The sequence below is a fragment of the Podarcis raffonei genome, chromosome 9, assembly GCF_027172205.1.
Source record: "Podarcis raffonei isolate rPodRaf1 chromosome 9, rPodRaf1.pri, whole genome shotgun sequence".
Lineage (NCBI taxonomy): Eukaryota > Metazoa > Chordata > Lepidosauria > Squamata > Lacertidae > Podarcis > Podarcis raffonei.
In genome coordinates this window covers 54,291,314-54,312,131 of record NC_070610.1, presented here as the reverse complement: position 1 = coordinate 54,312,131, position 20,818 = coordinate 54,291,314, and the positions used below count along the sequence as shown (strand labels likewise).

At 40.5% G+C, this 20,818-nt stretch overlaps 1 protein-coding gene across 8 annotated transcripts in view; it reads right to left on the bottom strand.

Moving 5' to 3' along the window:
* Positions 1–336: 336 nt before the first annotated feature.
* Positions 337–20,818, bottom strand: part of LOC128421199 (bifunctional heparan sulfate N-deacetylase/N-sulfotransferase 4) — a 125,451-nt gene continuing 104,969 nt past the window's right edge. For 5 of the 8 annotated variants that reach the window (XM_053403622.1, XM_053403619.1, XM_053403618.1 and 2 more), the window contains 9 exons: positions 19,729–19,911; positions 16,011–16,107; positions 12,577–12,700; positions 11,808–11,982; positions 10,717–10,887; positions 8,047–8,156; positions 5,916–6,018; positions 4,033–4,143; positions 337–1,102 (listed from right to left, as the gene is read on the bottom strand). In XM_053403622.1, coding sequence (XP_053259597.1) covers positions 950–1,102; positions 4,033–4,143; positions 5,916–6,018; positions 8,047–8,156; positions 10,717–10,887; positions 11,808–11,982; positions 12,577–12,700; positions 16,011–16,107; positions 19,729–19,911 — 1,227 coding nt within the window. In that variant the 3' untranslated portion in view covers positions 337–949. Of the gene's footprint in view, positions 1,103–3,392; positions 4,144–5,915; positions 6,019–8,046; positions 8,157–10,716; positions 10,902–11,807; positions 11,983–12,576; positions 12,701–16,010; positions 16,108–19,728; positions 19,912–20,818 lie in introns of those variants that run through there. The other 3 variants (XR_008332258.1, XM_053403620.1, XM_053403623.1) reach the window with 3 other exon arrangements.

Below are 20,818 nucleotides of genomic sequence, written 5' to 3'. Positions count from 1 at the left end.
GATGTGAGGCTACTGTCTTTGAATCAGGTGTTGCAGGATTATTCCCCCAAAGGCCAAAAATGTGATAAAAGATATCCTTCGAGCCAATCATTTGGAGAAGCCCTTAAGACCCAGCACTATTGCTAAACATTCATCTGTGCAGCTTCAGGACAAGCGCCAAGGCAATTGGAGGCTGGAGGAGGAGGAATAAAACTATTGATGGAGTGGAAACCTTTACGTCTTGAACTGTTTAATCTTCAGTGCTTAGGGACCAGGTGGTAGGACGGTCGCTTGTGCACTCATAAAAAAAGAGAGGACATGGTTCAGCAAAATAAAAAGGACAAAATAGGACACTGATTTGCATAAAAATTGCATAAGCTAATTTATATGAATAGGTGCAGATTTTAAATGACATACGACAATTTAAACAGAAATACAATCCATCTCACCATTGTGGGGAAGACTATGACCTGGTGATCTTTGTGCCTACTCCGTCTGCTGCTTAGGTGCTACCTGCAGTCCCTGCTCCTTAATGGTTTTGAACAGGACAGCCTTCCACATAGAGCTATATCCTTTGGACAGTAGGCCACATGATGATCCTAGGCACCCAACCACTTGGAGGCATCATAAGAAAATAAGAGGAGCCCTTCTAGGAATCCAAAGGGAAACAATGGGAGACCATCTACAGAATCTTGCAGCAGAAATGTTTATTCTGTAGAAGTGTGAGGGAGAAAAAATAAGGTGTATGCACATAGTTTATTCCCCTAAACAAAGAAACCTAAAAAATATTCCAGGGTGATTGAAAGTTTTGTCCCCTTTAGTTCCAGCATCAAGTATATATCCAGGCAAATGGGATTTGCAACAGTTCGGTAGAAAACAATCCATTTTCAAGGCATTAAACATCAAAGTACATATTGGAATTATTTTCCAGTGTGTTTGTGTGTGGGGGGGGGGGGAGCGATTATGTTTTCTATATATATTTATATAAATCCAGTTCTTGCAACATGGCAGATGTAGGAGTTTGTGTCGCTTGTGAATCTTTATTCGTTGCTGTAGATGCAGCAGTGTTGGGGAGCATCCAGTCCTTGAGTCCACACTTTATAAAATGCATAGGAAAGAGACACTGGATGCAGAGAAAAAGAAAACATGTTTTCTTTAAATGAAGCATTTATTACCACCCCCCTTGACGGCATCGCTGCTCTGGAAACTCCACGAATTCGTCTTTACCCCCCTTTTAAAGCTATCTATGGCATAGATATGCCTTAAGACAAAACTCCTCTACAAACACTTTTAAAACAGCTGTGAGGTTGCTCGCATGTACTAAGGTGGTGAGAAATTGTAAGAAAAAGTAATGCTGATATTAAGAAAGCTTGCAAGACACTGTGATACCAAATTAGAGCCTTTAGGGAATCTTAACAAGGAAGGCAAATTTTATTGTATGGATATTATTAGGAATAGAGAAATTATGAATATGGGGCGGACTCTTTTCTGTTGACACCAAGTCAACAGGAGGAAGTCTCAGCTCCTTCTACTCAGAACCAACGTTCAGTGATGCCAAAATCATAGCCGAGTGATTACACTCCACAAGATCAGTTGTTTCTCCAACACAAATGTGCTCCTTAGCAAACCTGTTTTGGAGAATAAGTGTACTGCTTAGATACAACCTGTTGCGGAAAGAGCTCTTAAGTTCTCACACAACAGCCCACACAAGCCTGGAAGGCATGCCTGAGACTGGTGTTCCCAGCACAGAAAGAGCTTTTAAATCTCTCCGCCTTGCGGTGCATTTAATCTGTGTGATGTCAGTTGGCCGACGACCAACCACAGAAAGCTGCAATTGCGTAAGTTAAATGCATGCAACTTATGAGTCAACTTTATGTCTAAATTGTCAGGAGATGTGTCTTGTAGAGTTAATTAGCTCCTTCCCCAAGAGAACTTGGATCAACAATGATGCTTGTATATTTCACCTCTTCAAAGCACACCATATCCTCCATACTAAATAAATCCCTGCACATGGAAACCTAGATGTCAAGAAGGGTTGTTCTAGCCTAGTTTCCCCTGACATGCTAGTTTTCTATGTGGGTGCTCTTTGTTTTTGTGTTTGGTTTGTTTTGAAATATGAAGCAGTACACTCCATGAGACTAGGCCTATGATATCAGGCAGTGGTTTCATGTCTAATCAAAACAGGACAACAGAAATGGTGTGAGTCACACAAGCAATTTGTCGTATGCTTTGTTAAAAATCACACAGCACCTTCCTATACACATCTATTTAGAAATTTCACTGAGTTCAATGGGTCTTGCTCCTAGGAAAGACAGTATAGGCTTTCAGCCTTAAGGCACCATTAAAAAGTCACTGTTGCAAATCATTTTTAATACTCCATGATCCGCTTTGTCCTGTTAATCAACACAGTTCTTTCTTTAACACAACTTTGTGATACTATCCCTTACCTGATGTGTGACATACTTTATGTAAAGTCCTCAGCGATACACTTAAAACTGATTTTGAAGCATGGTTGCTACTCAACACGAAAGCTCCCATTGAAGTTTTATCTGGGTACTTGCCGAAAAATTCTTGTTACACTCACAGAAATCAGCATTTTGTTTGGTATGTAGGAGGCAGAGCTTCATGCTCTGGCACCGGAGGGTGGAGAGCAGGTGGGGATGGGGCTGGAGCATGTCCTGGGGGCATGACGTGCCACCTGCAGGGGCGTGGTGTGCATCCTGGGGGCGTAGCACCCAGCACGGGTAGGAGTGCAGCCATAATGGCACCCCACCGGGATCGCACTGCCAGAGGCACTGCCCTCCCCCCGCACCCCTCTTCCTCCGCCAGTGGTAGGAGGCAATTCATGGGGAAAGTCACCATATGGAGGTTGCTTGAAGTCACTCCACATACTGGTACTAAGAAGATAGGACTTTAGGGGAGAAGCCCAGAATGCGCAGGAGGCGCCCAAACACAGCAGTGCCATTGTCTTACCATATTTGAAAATTAAGAAAGACACAGCGCCATCTAAAGAGGGGAGGCCTTGTAAGACTGTTATGTCTTGAGTCTAAAATCACCTAACGGCACCACTGACTCAATGAGGCAGTCATTGCCACATGAGCAGTTTCTTGTGTGAAGTGGCACAACACATAGGTGAGACACTTATTATTGCTACAACCACTCAAAAGTGGCAACCTGAGGCCGAGATGCTATACACAAGCTGGTGACCACCATGTGGAATAATGAACACCGCATAGCAGCTGTAACTTCGTAAGCAGCAACGTCTCCTTAAGAAACATGCTACAGCAACAGACTTGAGCTTCTGCTGGCCTATATATATGTGTGTGTGTGTGTGTGTGTGTGTGTGTGTGTGTGTGTGTGTATGTATATATATATATATATATATATATATATATATATATATGTATATGTATATGTATATATATTCTGACTGAAGAGTGTTCTGTATTATTAAGAAGAAGGAATAAAACAAGCAGCACAGAACAAGCAAGCATACCTACATGAATGCAGACCCTTGCAGAATGTAACTGTCTTCATTTTACTGGGGAGGAGGGGCTAGCTGCAAGATGAGCCCCAAAATAACAAAGGAGGGAGGGATATAGAAGCTGACTAAAATTGCAGTTGTCAAGGAAATTACAAACCTCGCAATCCACCGAGAGATGTTTCCATCCTTTGCTTGTGTCTTGACAGACTGTAATTTGTCATATAGGATGAAGACTATCGATCATACATACAGTTTCTGTGACTGTCTGGTAAACAGAATAAGTCTGAGCCCCAGACTGGATAAAGAACAATGCCTCATAGCTCAGAATCTTTCCCCAGAAGCTGACTAAAAACGGCTACTAATAACTGTCAGCCTGTGCATATTTAACAATTTTGCTCTTTTCTGGTTGTGTGTGTGTGTGTGTGTGTGTGGCCTTTTAAAATTTTGCTCTTGAGAAAGAATTATTCATGAGATCCTTCACTAATAATCGGACATGAACAGGGAACGTGAAGAGTGGGAGAGTGAAAAAAGCAGGATATCGGCGCTTTGGTGTCTCTTTGCTATCTCACTTTCTGAAGTTCTTGTCTTAGCCACGATGGCAAAGGTTGTCCCAGTCTGTGCAGCAGTTTGGATAGTTCCACATTGTGATCTCTGTAGTAGTTTGAAAGGAATGCCCTAGACTGACAATGAGGAAAAGAAAGCAACTGTCAGACTGAGTCCTCTGCACAGGATTTACCTAAAACAATATTTCTTATAAAACCCTTTTCTCAGGCCACTTGAAAGCTATAGGGGGATCTCAGCCAACCCCTTAATAAACTTGTTTCTTTGTTCTACAAATCAAAACACATGCATAACTCATATATTTTATTCATGGCAGTCTTGCTTTCCTCATGTGATGGATGTGCCTGTGGGGCTATATAGATTCATCTTGAAATCTTGGCTATATGTAACTCCATCTTGTAATTTATGTTTTATACTGAATATGCTCTGTGTATTTTATGTAGGGCTATGTGTTGGTTTGTACATATGATTATGATAAATCAGTAACAATTAAACAAAAAAATGGATGTGCCTGCTTTTGTGAGCAAAGTCACATGAAGTCAGGTGTAATGTTTGATCACTGAACTTGGCTAGAGGGTTCCTGAGGTGGAGTGGCAGACTTCATCACTGCTTGGACACTGGGTGACATTTTGAATCAAAACTTTACTTTGGCATGACTTCACCCAGGTTTGGCATCGGTTTGGCTGCCTCTCGATATAGCGTCCACAAACTTGGCATGAGGGTTCCTGAAGAGCAGATGGCAGACATCAATGCTTGGATGTTGGGCACCATTTCGATTCAATATGGCAGACCCAAACGTGACTGTGGTGTGCATTTGCTCCCCAAACTTGGCACAAGGGTTCCTAAGTTGGGGGTGAGAGTCTTTGAATGCCAAGCACCATTTTGAATCAAGATGGCAGACCAAAATGAGACTTTGTTGTGTCTTCACAATTTTTTTAGCGTGATGGGTTCAAACTCATAAATTACACTATCCATTTTAAAACCACAATATGTTTTTTTTTTAAATCCAGGGCAGGACTAGGCACTCCCCACTAGTATATTATATTTCTGATAATAAGCTTTCAACAGAAATCACTGCCATTAGCCCTGCACAATAAAGGCAAAATTCAGTTTACAATCAGGACCCGCAACGAGGGTTAGCAGTGTCAAGGCCCTGCTGAGATTCCTGCCTCTACAAGTTGCCCATTGTCATCCCCTCAGATCTTCTGGTCTTACTGTTAGGATATTTCCGTTCCACCTTAAAAGGGAGCAGGATGTTTGTGTCACAGCCTGCGTATTTCCTGTTTCACAGGATGTTTCTGTTGTGTCTTTGTTCTGACCAACGCTGAATAAACTTGTAAATATGCTCTCCTGCTGTGCATCTTTCGCTGTGTGAATTCTGCTGATAGAGTGTGCACCAGCCTAAGAATGTGGAATACTATTTCTGAGGCTTCGTGTCGCTAATTGCTGATACTGCGTGTCTACGGGAGATCGATGGATCGTCCGGCAGCCGGCTTGGGGGCTATGATGGACTTTATCTCCCTGGCAGTATCCCAACACTTACTGCTTCTCACTGCTGCTGCTAAATGTTTGGTTTCCATCTCTGAGCACATGAGCAATGACAGGAGCAAGGAGAAAGAGCTGCAACCTCTGCTTGCTTTCCCCCCTCCCTCTGGTAGGCCATGTGGATTGGTCCTGGACAAAAATGGCAAGCCAATGGGCAGCAGCAACAGAAGGAAGACCCACTCAGAGAAGGGGAACTCCTTGGTGGCATCTTGCAAAAGACCTCCAATTGAACCTGGAGCTGGTACTGCTCCTAGTAGTGAACCCCCCTTTTTTCTTCATTGAGACATTAAAATGGTACCTAATGTTAGTATAGCTGTAAAGTTTAGATATATGAAGAAAATGGTACCTCTTGATCCATTGGTGGGTATTTTCGGCCTTTACTTTTCCCCAGGCATTTTGTCTTTCCTCCTTCCAGTAGTTGACACCAAAACCCTTTCTGAGGGTCAAACCTACAAAAGGTTGCTTAAATTAATGGAAGATGTACATGGGGGAAAACCAAAGCTTCTCAACACTCAATGGTAGTCATCTCTGGCAGTCATTTTCACCTTTCCAATGCAAAAGAAATCTGGGCAAGAATTTGAAATGTCAAACTTAAAAATCAAGGATGGAGGAACTGTAATTTTTTTTTAAAAAAACATACTAATGAAGGAACCAAATATATTAATTTTGAATATACTGTCGCAGCATATGTAAAATGCTGGAAAAGTTTGCAACATTTTCACTATTTAGGAGATGTTTTGGAAGGCGGCAGAATAATTGGTTGGAATATAACAGTAATTAGCTGCCAAATGTATTTTTTTCCTCTTTGCCTTGGGCTTGTTCCGATAATAGCAATGAACCTGAATATACCCACATATAAAAACACATTTCAGATATAGAGAGGTATTTTCCCTCCCAGCTCGGTCTGTTACTTCTATTCCTCAGCCCCTAAATTGTATTTTAGTTGTGGTATCAATTAAAATTAAATAAATCATTGATTTAAAAAGGATATATTGAGAGGAGATTCATTTCTATCTACAATTTCCCAATCTCCTTTTTGCATAGCAAAGTACTTTTGCTACCTTCCAGTAATTTCCCAAGAGGAGAAGCAATGTCACTGCCTATGCACAAGGAAAGAAATAAAGCTGTAGAACTTATGCTCCAAACAATATATATGCTTTCCAGGAAATGTATATAACTTTACCAAGAAACAGTGCTAATTTGACAAGCTTTTAAAAAGTTTCTCCTTTTAAAATCTAACCCCAAATTACTTTCCCCTTCCTCATTCTCTATAACTACTCTCTTTTTCCTTTTTACTCTTTCTATTTCTTTAATCAAGTAAAACAAAGGTAAAATGATTTGGTATTTATGATTTGGTGTAATGGTGCCCTTTTAAAAAAGGGGTGGTGGTACCAAGGCACCTCAACTGACCATAAAGAGGAGTGGGGAAGTGGGGAGGTTGAGGGAGTGGTATTCTACAAATTATACACCTACTCATGTTAGGACACCAAAAATAACTGATTACAGGAAAAATAATAAGGTGGAGCTGAGGAAAATCAGGACAGGCAGCTGTCAAAAAAGCCCAGAAGAAATGTGTGCTTTGCTGCCAACTCTGGATGAGCCCTAAGCAATGAAACTGCAGAAGCTTGCATTGATTTTATAACCACTGGTATTGCGGAGAGTGGGCACAATCCACTGTTATAATATAGTTACTGATTCACACTTGTGTGCATGAAAGGGTTAACCAGAGCTCAGGTTGCCAATGAAGTGGAGCTTAGCAGGCTCCCTACAGCCTTTTGTTTTCTCCCTCCCAGTCTTTCTCTTTCTTTTTTGTGGAACAAGCAAATAGCCATGTGGGAATGGCTCACTACAAGTGGGCTGAATCTCTCTAAAATGATATTTTATAGTCTGCATCTTTGCTCACCCAAAGATAGCATGATCCTTTTTGTAAGGAAACCAAGCACATTAAAACTTGGTTAGATTTACATCTGCACCCAACCTTCTTTTAAACAAACCTTTAAAATACTTAGGCAAGAATAAATCACAGGCAGTTAGCTTTGCAAACAAGTGAATATTTTATTCACAAGAGTTTCCAGAAGTTACAGCAAACAAGTCTCCATCCATGGGCAGTACATCGAAGATGAAAAAGGTTCCAAATGACTTAAAAAGGAAAAGAACTTGGTTTCCTTACAAAAAGAATCATGCAATCTTTGGGTTAGCAAAGATGCATACTATAAAACCCAGGTTGGGCTTTATTTTTATGTACATCTGTATGCATCCTGAGCCCACTGAACATGAAAACATGAGAAGCCCCTGAGAAGATAATGTGACTTCAGAATGCTGAGCATTTCCAGCCTGTTACCCAATAGTGCAATGGGTGAAGATCTTTATTCTTGTGTAAACTTTCACCTAATAACCATATAATAATTACCTGTGCAAAATTCAGATGCAGAGGATGACAACCTCTGGGTTTAAAAAAGGAAGTAAAGGGGACTTACGTTAGGGCTTCTGAATAATTATAATGAGGAGAAACTCCCAAAAACTTTTGAACTTCATCCATTACGGTTGCTGGGTCACTTCTTAGCTGCTGTCCATCAATTATTAGCAACTGTATGGATAGATAAATTGTTTGTTTAAATAAAAATCTCAGACGAAGTGTGAGGTAGTGTTGCATGAATTACAAGATACCTAGATGAGTATGTGATTGGATCTTGTTTTCTATGATACAACACTACAAATGCATTTACAAACTGTAAAGGCAACATATTTGCAAAATAAACTTGCCAAATGACCACAGAACTGTGTGAATGCTTCCCCCACCATCCCCAAAGGTATATACTGAAAAGTGAACACACAAAGAAATGATATCAGTACACCCACTGGTCCCATCTCCACCTCTGCACATTCACAATCAGTTTGGTGCCTACATGCATGAAGCTGTAGACCTTAGTGGATCTATAGGAGTAACATTCAAGGCACGGGGCAGGCTCCACCAAATTTTCAACCTGGTACTGGACAGATTTGGATAAAGCTGGCGCTGTGGGTTAAACCACAGAGCCTAGGACTTGCCGATCAGAAGGTCGGAGGTTCGAATCCCCATGACGGGGTGAGCTCCCGTTGCTCGGTCCCTGCTCCTGCCAACCTAGCAGTTCGAAAGCACGTCAAAGTGCAAGTAGATAAATAGGTACCGCTCTGGTGGGAAGATAAACGGCGTTTCCTTGCGCTGCTCTGGTTTGCCAGAAGCGGCTTAGTCATGCTGGCCACATGACCCAGAAGCTGTACGCCGGCTTCCTCGGCCAATAAAGCGAGATGAGCGCCGCAACCCCAGAGTCGGTCATGACTGGACCTAATGGTCAGGGGTCCCTTTATCCCTTACCTTTACCTACAAGCACTCCAACATTTAAACTGTTTTTAATTCTGAATTTTAAGTTCTTCTAACCAGCCCTTGGAACTGCTGGTGATAATAATAATAATAATAATAATAATAATAATAATAATAATAGTGATAATAGACTCCTATGAATATAGATGACAAATATAACATACTGCTATGGTTGCAAGAAGCTGCACACAGCTTTTAAAGTTTCCTTGTTGGATATCATTTTTGACTGAGCTTATTTTAAATTATTGAAATTCTGAGTGCACATTATTAATTATGAGTGCCCCACAACTGCACTTTAGCACAGTTGCTAAGTGCTTACGGTTACTAGCCTTTGTAACACCAACCGGGCAAGCTGAGAAAGAGGCTCATTTTAGAAGAAAGGAAGCAGACTGAAGGATCTGCAGTCACTCTGATAAAATCAGAGCTGGCATATGTGTTACATTCCTGGCAATGGTTGGCAGGGCTGCAGTCTTACTACAACAAGAGGAGGTCGATCAAACTCCTAGTGGACCACTGATAACAGTTTGTGGACTGTGTTTGGCTTGAGTTGCAAATTGTGTTCTCATGCCTCATCATGGGTTCAGAGAGGTAGACACCTCTGGCCCTTTCAAGCCTACTGCTGCTCTGCATGCACGCAAACATCACAGACCTCCCTCTTTTGATTTTCCAGTGTTCTTTGGCACAGATAAAAGCCACATTCAGGCATTTGCCTGAGCATATGAACACATGCGTGCCATCCCTGCCCCGCAGTGTCCCTGGGCAAGCTAGGTGCTCTTTAGATCTTTGCACGACTAGCATGGAGGTCTGATGAGTTTTTTAAACTGTTTGATTGAACTCACTAAGGAACCTCCTCGTGAGCGGGAGAGCTGGCTTTTTTCTGGGACGTTTTCCAAGTGCATTTACCCAGACATGCTTTGAAAAACCCATTAGAGTTTGCACTAAGACTGTGAAGATTCTAGAGCAGCTGGCATGCCTGGAGAGAATGGAGGATTCTGTGTGAATGCATATCCTTGCCCACATCCCTGGTAGATCCTTTTACATTGTCAGGCTAAAGCAGTAAAGAAAGTGTCATGGCAGGAGGGAAGGAGGAGCCCTACAATTCTATCAGTCCTGGGATGCAGAGCAAAAGTGATGTCTTCTCAGCAATTGGTCTTCTTAGCACTGGATTTGCTGGAATTCCATGTTGTGGCTGATTTTGTGGGTTTCTTGCCCTTCCATGGCACATTTGCAACACCCTCAAGGCAGAGAAGGAGAATGTGTGGTCTTCTAGATGTTATTGAATAGCAACACACATAATCCCCCAACCATAGGCTATAGAGGCTGGGGCTGATGGGAGCTGGGGTTCAAGAAAACCTGTAGGCTCTCTCCCGCTTCTCCTAAGGCCGTGTGTTAAGTTCACACACAAATAATTATTATTAAAAAGCATGGTTAGAGGAATTTATTTATTTTTAAGAAACTTTAGGCAGCAGCAGCATTTTTACTTCATTTTTAGCAACCTTCTAGAGAACTGGTAAAATATTTCAAAATTCCTTAGCAGAACCCCCAGTTTTTAGATACCAATGGGTTTTTCAGCTCTTTAAAAACTGAACTTGTCTATGAATATGTATGCTGAAGTGCTTTGTCTTTTAAGATGAGCCACAAGATGAATGCTTGAGGTTTATCAATCCATTATTAAACAAGCTACAATATTGCAATTCATTATTAAGCATGCGACAATATTAAACATGTTACCAAGTTATGATTATCATTTATCCCAGGGAAATAACTGGCAGAGAGAGAAAGTTACCTGTGAAGTGGGGAAGTGTGTTAGCCACCTTTCTATGTGGATAGCATACCAGCCAGGGGTCAAACATCTTTTCTGTAGAGCCTTCAGGTCACTGGGTGCCCACTCATCAGAAGTAATCACTTCATAGAAATTGAATTTTAGGGCAGCCGAGTCCTCATGAGAACGCTGGTGCTAGTTGAAGAAAACTGAATGTTAATTAACCACAAGTCAGGTGGAATGCCTGATATTTCCCAATCTTTTCTCCCCAATCTAGCTATTGTCACTTACTGTATTGAGTTCTACATCAGAATGCCCCTGAAGATGGTTTGGAAACTACAGTGGATACAAAACGCCACTGCTCTCCTTTTGACTGGTGTGGGCTGGTGAGAACCTTTTATTTATATTATTAATATTGATTAAATTTATATTTAATATCACAGGGAGGCTTACAACATAAAAACACAAAATAAAAATGCATAACATAATAGCAACCCTTCCCCCCAAAAAAAACCCACCTCCTCACCAACCATTCTGAAATACCTGGCTCACTGGAACCAAAGGTGACTGATGCAGTGGAACATAGGTGAAAAAGATTCACTTGCCAGTGTGGGTATCTAACACTGTGTCTAGGTGTTTGACATCTGATTTGTGCTTGACTGCAGTACAGTCGTACCTTGGTTTTTGAACAGCTTAGTTCACAAACAACTTAGAACTTCAACATTGCATACCCAGAAGTAGGTGTTCTGGTTTGTGAACTTTGCCTCAGAAGCTGAACGTCTGGTACGGCTTCTGTGGCTTCCGATTGGCTGCAGGATGCTCCTGCAGCCAATCAGAAGCTGTGCCTTGGTTTCCAAACATTTCAGAAGTCAAATGGACTTCCGGAACGCGTTCTGTTTGAAAACCAAGGTACGACTGTAGTGCTAGAACTATTTGCTCATGGCTTCTTCTGCCCACCCATCTCTGAGAAGGTGAAATGGGGGCAGTGCTAGCAGAGAAGGAACCAGGTCCTTTGGTAAGACACAAGGATATGACTCCCATGATGCCACAAGTAGTGTATATGAACTCGACTTATCACTACTGTTAGATCACTTCTTCATATACAAGCTCCCTACCTGATACCAGGAATATGCCCGGTCTGATGGATCGATGAGAATGGTGATGATTTTTGCCTTGGGGATCAAGGAGAATGCACGCCTGGGAGCGTCTTCTGAATGGAAGTAGTTGGCACTTTTCTCAAACACAATATCAGTAGTGAGGTTAGAAGGAGTAGGAAAAAAATTCATATACCTGCAAGCAAGTGAAAAACCAATGTCAGCAGTGCTGATGCGGATGGGAAAATACATTAAACCAGTTATTTCCTCTCATTCCAAAGTAAACATTACAACACTTGGAAGCCTAAGCAGCACGGTCAAAGATATACATTGGGGAAACTAATGAACAAAAAGATGCCCCTTCAGTTAAAATAATAGCAAAATGATACTTCCACTTTTCCTTTCCTTTCCACATCATTCCCCACAATGAACTTGAATTTTTCATTGCTGCTGATAATAATTTATACAACATTGAGAACAAGCAATTAAAAACAAATTAAAAGGGACATAAACAGAATAAAAATGAAAATCTAACTCTTTCCTCAACTGTGTTTGTTTATGAGGAATGTAAATATTGTTACTGTAAAGTCGGACGAGATGAAAAAAGTGCAACATTTTGGCAAGCATCACATCAGTACAAACTAATTTCTTATTCATTCTCAAAGCACTATGCACCAAAAACTTATCTGGAAATTATGTAGATGTCACAGATACTTCTATAATTGCTCCTCTGTGGTTTGGCATATGCTAACAATGGACATTTGCTTTGTTTTGTTTTTCTTCCACTTACCAGTCAATTCCCTTGTGATAGTTGTTGCCATTAAAGAACTGAACCTCTTCAAAGGTTTTTGGACTAGGGAGATTACTAATGATGGAAGGATGCATAAGGAGAAATAAATAAAGCGCTGTTGTTCCTACAGGGGGAAAAACACAGAAGGCAGGATTAAATGATAGTGTAGGGAAGGGTAAAAGATGTAAAGCATCTCAGTAATGGAAAAGTATGTTAAAAATATGTATTGTATATATCAACCCTGGCAAAAGTTTATTTTAATTGCTTTTTACTTAAATCCTTCTCTCTGGTGAGTTAATGAGGCTCCTACTGACTACAGTGGGAAGTATGCATATATGTTTAAAAGTAAAATTTATCCTGGATCTGAGAAATCTTTTCAATACGATAATGATCTACTTTATGTTCATTTCATTTTTAGATATCTTTCTTCTTTGACATGTTCCTGTCCATCTGAAATATTAGGTGGCTCAACCCTTTGTCTAAAATAACAGCTATCAAAGCAAACTCACTTTTAAAAGTTTACTTTCTCTGCTGCTTTTCTCTCAAGAGCATATGTGGGTATCCCCAAATCCATTTTTCTTTTCATTCGCACAGTCCTGTGAGGCTGAAAGTACTATCCAGGTACTTTGGGGTTGGAGATGGATCTGAACCTTAGAGGTCCAGCCATATTATGTTGTAATTATGTTGTGGCATCTAAAGTATAAAAAAATGAAGTGAAATATTGGGCTAAAATAATCAAAACTGGTTTAACCTACTCCCAATAAATGCAGTTAGAATTGAAGTATAAGTATGTAATCCTAAACACTCATTGAATATCACTGAAGCCCATTGGATACAGTGGGACTTACTTCTGAGTAAATATGTGTAGGATTGTGCTGTTAAGTCTCCTATGCCCAAATCCAACCAAGCAAAACTGGTCTTCTAGAAGTGAAACCAATTAAGAGATTTCATGGCTTGGCCACAGAAGTTGAAATAATGTCTGATTTCAAACATTCCTACAGTAGCAGATTCCCCTCATCACCAAAGAAACAAAAACAAAACTGTTTTATGCAATTAGTTTTAGATTATTTTAAAAGCTGTCTTTTCCACTGCCTTCTCTATAGCTGCCAAACTAGGTTACGTGATAGGAACTCATGGGGTTTCTTTAAGAATGTAATACAAAATTCTGTGGGAGGAAAGCTGCAGTGGCTCAGAGCTGATGATGGTTTCTTATCAAGAGTGATAATCCATCTGTTGCTCATCACCAGCTAACTTTGCACTGTTGGTGAAACATTAACTTCTAAGGTTTCAATTTGTGGAATGCTCTCCCAGGGAGGTCCATCTGGCACATTCATTATACACCTTTAGGCACCAGGCAAAAATGTTCCTCTTTAACCCAACCTTTGGTTGATTTGATTGACATCTTATGCCCTTTTAAAATGTGGGGGTTTTTTGGGGGTGTGTGTGTTATTGGTTTGTTGTTGTTGTTTTTATTTTGATTTTATTTTGATTATGTACTTTATGGTTTTTGTTCTGATTTTTCCTGTGAACCTCCCTGAGACCTGCGGATATAGGGCATTATATAAATTCAATAAATAATAATAAAAATAATAATCCTGAAATCTATAGATGCAGATCCATAGCAATGCATGGATATTTAAAACATGGTAGGGACTTTCTATACAATAAGTTGCAACAAACCTGAGTTTGCAACCAAGTGAACCATGCAGATGGCCTTCTTGGTAGTGGCGCCTGCCTTGTGGAATGCCCTCCCATCAGATGTCAAGGAAATAAACAACTATCTGACTTTTAGAAGACATCCGAAGGCAACCCTGTTTAGGGAAGTTTTTAAAGTTGGATGTTCTATTGTGCTTCAAATTCTGTTGGAAGTCATCCAGAGTGGCTGGGGAAACCCAGCCAGATGGGCAGGGTATAAATAAACAAATTATTATTATTATTATTATTATTATTATTATTATTATTATTATTATTATTTGAAAGGAACCTGTAGCCAGTCCAGGTTCTCTGATTACTATACCTCTGTGCTATATGGGTATACAGTACTTGCTTTGAAATACATGTCTCTCTTATTCACTTATCACACTTTCAAGTTTGCCTATGCAACCCTGAGGTGGATATGTAAAAAATACTATTTGTCATGGGGTTCTTTTGTTAAGGCATGCTGGACTATGGGATTGGCTAAACAATGAATCTTAGGTGTAGTATCTCCTCCTTCGCTTCTCTGTCACTGAAATAGAAGCAGCTCAGCAATTGTTTTTCAGCCTTTAGACCACAATAGATTTACTCAGGAGATTGCTAAAAAATTTGGAGTTTCTCTCTTTTCTGACCTAGTTTGTATCTCATCTCCCAATTCATCAGTTATGTCTCTTTAAATCAAGAGACATCAGACAATTGCACAGAGGTGAGACAAGAAGTGCTTATAAAGGGAACAGCAGGAATGACTTTTATGGTGAAGATTATTCCTTCTCCTTATCTCCACGGATATTGCATAGTCACAAAAATGGAGAAGGCTGTAAGTTCTTAAACTAAAAACGTCTGGAGGAGAAAGAACAACCCAGGAAGTTTGCTGAGCTTGAATAAAGGTAAAGGGTAAAGGGACCCCTGACCATTAGGTCCAGTTGTGGCTGACTCTGGGGTTGTGGCGCTCATCTCGCTTTACTGGCCGAGGGAGCCGGTGTACAGCTTCTGGGTCATGTGGTCAGCATGACTAAGCCACTTCTGGCGAACCAGAGCAGTGCACGGAAACACCGTTTACCTTCCTGCCAGAGCGGTACCTATTTATCTACTTGTACTGGCGTGCTTTCGAACTGCTAGGTTGGCAGGAGCAGGGACCGAGCAATGGGAGCTCACCCTGTCGCGGGGATCTGAACCGCCAACCTTCTGATTGGCAAGTCCTAGGCTCTGTGGTTTAACCCACAGCACCACCCGCATCCCTGCTTGAATAGTGCTTGAATAGAGCTTGAATAGTGGTTTCTAAATTTATGAATGAAAAAAGACTACCAGAGAAAAGCGTAAGACCAAATAATGTCACTATTTTAGGATGACATTGTGTGGGTTGCTAACTATATGGTCAATAGTGTGTCTGGGGCCACATGATTACCTGGTATTGGACTACTTGACTGCAAAACAGCACCAGTGGTCAGGTAGTAGGACTGTGAGCCCAAGACCGGCATACTGTAATGTAATGTAACGTCCCTACTTTGATAAAGATTCAGTGTTCAGCAGGAGAATTCTACTCCAGCAATCAATATCTTTCCATGCTCAACCCTTGGTCAAGCATTGAAAATGTTAGGGTCCACAGGAAAGCTCTCTGAGTGCGTTAATGGCTTTTATCAAGGTCAGCAGCTCTCCATATCACCACATTCTGGACAAAATGTCGAATCCTGCTTTACTTTTGAATCTTGTTTAATGATACCACTGCAGCATTCAATTACCTGTTTTCTGAGGTCCGATCACAAGAAATTTTGGTAGATGGTCACACGTTTTATCCCTAGACCAGATATCCCGATGTCGTCTGTCATCACATGGATTCTGATTGAAAGAAAGGAGTGGGTTAATTCCTGGAAGAAATTCAAATATTCTGACATTCTGTCCGACTGAAATGTCCTATGTAGTGACTGCTCCTCACTTCCTGCGATGGAATGCAAGAAGAATCCTGCCACTCCCTGGTTGACCACATATCTGATCTTGAAGCCCAGGTGCAAGAGAATGTATCCAAATTACTGTTAATGAGAAGGCTGAAATTAATTTTATATGCTGTAACAAAACTGCCACTTGAATATCATGCCCAAAGGTAACCTATATTTTAAATTATTTATTCTGACAAATTATTTGTTAGTTTTTTCTCTCTTTGTGGTTGTTGTTGTTTTTTTACAACAAAATACTATTTCCCCCCGCCGTTTGTAGGCGTGTATATTCTTCTCATCAATAAGCTTTCCAAAATAAGATGCAGAATAAAATTTCACACATGAAGAAAAACCTACACTTGAAATACGTGGTTTGATGTGTGCCATTATTGTGTGAAAACACCACCCTGTAGTTTGCCTGACAAACCACAGTTGAACAACTCAGTTTAAATTGGAGCACTCGGCATTAATTTCTGGTCTATAAGTTCAAATCCCAATTTGTATTGCATTTGCCTAGCTCCAGTGAATTCGGTGACCTTCTCAGAACAATGCAGCATAAAAGAACTGCCTTGTGGCAACAGACTATCTAGCACAATGCCTTCACACCAATGTACTGATGAGACCTTTCTGTGATTTCTTTTCTGCACATATACACCAGCGTTAGTTGCTGCTGTGCATAGTTAGTGTGCATAGGCTGGGGAACATAACCATTGCATATCACCCTACTAAACAGTCAGCTGGAGTTCCCCAGATGTAAAATAGGGCTATTTGCATCTTACCTCCCAAGGCTCTTAGGAATATGTGCATCGCAAGGTAATGTTTGCACTTTATGTGCTACATCAATGTTTAATAATGGATGTTGCCAGTTCTGATATTTGATTATCCAAAAATTCACAGTTTGCTTGGTTTTATTTCTTCTTTTAAAAGAAGCAAATCAATGGAATTGTTACTTAAAGTTAAATTTATCCACTTCAAACTCAGGTGGCAATTAAGTTTCCAAGATAAAGTGTTTTGGCAACATTGAACATTCTCAGGGCGACACAAAAAAAGCGAAAGATCACAGATCGAGGTTATTTAGCCATTTATCCTTCTACCATGCGTTAATGAGAAATAAAATGTGAGAAGAAAGTGAAAGGAGGCTCTTCAAAAGAATTATCATGCTGAAATTGCCTTTGTAGGGGATCCTGGTGTGCTAAATACAGTGGGCTAGATATTCAGATGGTATTGATCATACAGCTTTATTGCAGTCCACAGGCATCATGGCTTAAAGCAAATGGGTAATCCTTTCTTTCAGCAATAAAAATTATAGTGAAATTTGTCTTTCAAGGTTATAAGGAGCTGTTTCTCAGCCCGGCCCCACTAAGATCCTTTTATTAAAGTTCCCAGGAACAAAAGTTAGGATGGTACACATGAAACACCCTTTTACTGGGACTGTCATTTGCTGTAATTGTTTTTAGGACTGAATATTAAATTTTTGTAACCTATCCTGGGACTTGCTAATGAAGGGCAGGTATCAAATGTATAAAAATTACTATAATAATATACACGCATGTGGTCAACGTGTATGGCACCTACCAACTTGCTTACTTCTGTTCTTGATGTACATCTGCTACAGTTGACTGAATGATATGGCAGACACGAATTTTGCTTTCACATTTTTTTGAAGCCACCCGATGTAGATGACAATGTAATAAAATAGGTGCATCTGCAACCCTGGAAGGTCACCTAGTCCGCCACTGTTTCAAAGTGTTGCATCACACAATTTACATGTTTTTAATTAAATTGTAGTCACCCTGAGCTTGGGAAGAGTGATTTGGAATATATCAGGCAAATAAGTGATAAAAAAGGCAGAGTACTGCATCTTTCAGAAAAGTCCAGAGGACATTAGTGTATTTGAAAATGCACAATGAAGAGTCATGAGGTGGATCTAAAAAGCCATGAAAAAGAGACCAAATTATAAGTTGCTTATATTGTAAAAATATGTAATATCCATTGCATGAAGAAGCAAGAGACATTTGATAGTATAATTAGTAGGCCTGAGACAAAAATATTTATTGTATTCATTTTCAGCAGTTTTGAAAGACTCTTACAATGAATTTGAAAGGTACTCCCTGTTTTTAAAGAAATGCTTCTGAAATTGTTCACCTGATCATTTAGATTTTCTTTCTTGCTGTCTTTGTCAACTGATTTAATTTGCCTTCAGTAGCCAAATTGATTGGCTGTGTCAACCCAACCAGCTACATGATCCCCACAATTTCTAGGATCACCCACATCTAATAATCTAGCAAACCTAGCCCTTATTCTCAGTGTACTTTGCTTTCACTGACATCATCAAGTATTGGCTATATAGAACTCTGATGTCATGTTGTTCACTATATAATATTGGCTGGGATAGCTCATGTGACTAATCCAGGAAGAAGAAGAAGAAGAAGAAGAGGAAGGGGGAGGGATGGCACCAATACAGCAGCAGACTCAGGAATCCATGGCAGGGAACAAGTTTGAAAGAGAGCAATAATTTAATTAAAATTGAAGGATTTGGGGAAAATATTTACATTACTACTTATCCCTAAATTGCTGTTTTTGGTGGAAAAATTGAAATGTGAAAATATTTAGTCCGGTTCTAATAACTGCAGCTTTCTTTAGACAAGGAATAATGAAATGGTAGATATTTCAGTATTTGGGGGAACTTTCATCTGCCCAAGTGTCTTACTCTCTTCCAAACTACACAAGGACCTAGGCTGTACTTATGCCATATACCGTATATAAAGAGCAAAGAATCTTGGAAACTGTAGTTTACCCTTCACGGACCTACAATTCCTAGCAGTGTTAACAAAAGACAGTTCCAAGGATTATTTGGGGGAAAGTAATCTGTTTTAAATGTGCTTTCAATATATGGCATCTATGCAGCCTATGCGGGGCAAGAGTTGGCGCATTTTGACCAGGGGTGCATTTTTCCTACAGCACAAGAGGCTACAGACCCCCTCCTTAGTTAGGTACTCGTGTATATTTTCTTCAAAATAGTCAAATAAATGAATCCCAAATGCTACCATTCCTCTAGGTTGCTTGCGGTAATTGGAGTTGCAAGGATTCCATGTTATAACACGGCTTGTCTGCTTGCTCTGTCTGTAGTCATCTAGCTGGCTGTTCATCAAAACAAGTTAATGCAATGCATCACGCAAATAAAGGGGAAGGCATGATATGAAGAGCACACAAACACTCTTTGTCTCTTATAAACAACAGTCAGTGTAATAGCTGTTATTTTACAGCCTAGCTCTAGGCAGGTGCTAATGAAGGTAATGTGACAGACAGTACCTTATCTTCTAGCTAATATATTCCTAGGCCAAACTGCTGACTTTGAAAGGGGAATTAAATGATTTTGAAAGGCCATTTAAAAAGAGATTTAAATGTCTTAATTAGTAGACGCTGCATTTATAGTTCTCCCCCCTCCCCCCGCAGCAGTCTTCCCTAAAACAAGATTGTGAATGAATGCTGGGCTCCTGCTGTTCAGTCAGCTGGGTCTCCTTACCTGCCAGAGTGGGTCTTTTTGCTCAGGGAAGAGCTCAAAATACTTGTGAGCCAGCTGAATGGGACGCAGGGTCTGCAGCTTCAGGTTTGTCCAGCTCTGAACAAAGCTGGCCAGATTGACAAACGTGTACAAACCCAAGCGGTCATTCCCGTAGTTAGACAAATGAGTCATGAAGATGCTGATCTGAAAGGTGAACAGACGAAATACTTGTTTGTTGTAGTAGCAGGAGGACATTGCTAGGTGGCAGCAACTATGTTCCCAACCTGAAGGTAAAACATTTTTGTTGTTATTTAAAGTGTTCTAACATCCATTCCCTTCTGTCGCTCTGCAAGGATGCTTTTCAGCAAATGTATATCCTGCACAAACTTTTGCTGTTGTTTTTGTTCTAAAGGAAGGACGATAGCAGTTTTTACAGCATCTCTGTGTACAGCAGAATATGCCTTGGATTTCACAATAGTTTTCCACCTTCTTTTGCTGTTGCATCACAAGGTTTAGTAGTTTTCAGAGGCTCTCACAGCTCCGACTCTTAAATCCACAGATAATGGGATGGGATGGGTAATCACAGTTGTAGCAGCATCTGCACCAGATCTAATGCACTTCCCTTTTTTCAAGGTGCGATGAATGTTGTTAGGTACTAGAGACTCATATAATTTGCTTACAGTCTTGAAAAGAACAATATGGCTACAATCATTCCCTTTGCCCATGTGGATTGTCTCCAACAATGTTGTGTTGTAATTGTTATAACTAGCCCTAGGATCTTAGGGTGAAAGGCAGATAATAAATTGTATTAACAACAACAATAGCTCCACAATGGGATGAATGCTTCCTTTTCTATTCAGGGCTTAAAGGTAAAGGGACCCCTGACCATTAGGTCTAGTCGGGGACAACTCTGGGGTTGCGGTGCTCATCTTGCTTTATTGGCTGAGAGAGCCGGCGTTTGTCTGCAGACAGCTTCCGGGTCATGTGGCCAGCATGACTAAGCTGCTTCTGGCAAACCAGAGCAGGGCACGGAAATGCCATTTACCTTCCCACCTGGAAGGCATCTACTTTCACTTTGACGTGCTTTCAAACTGCTAGGTTGGCAGGAGCA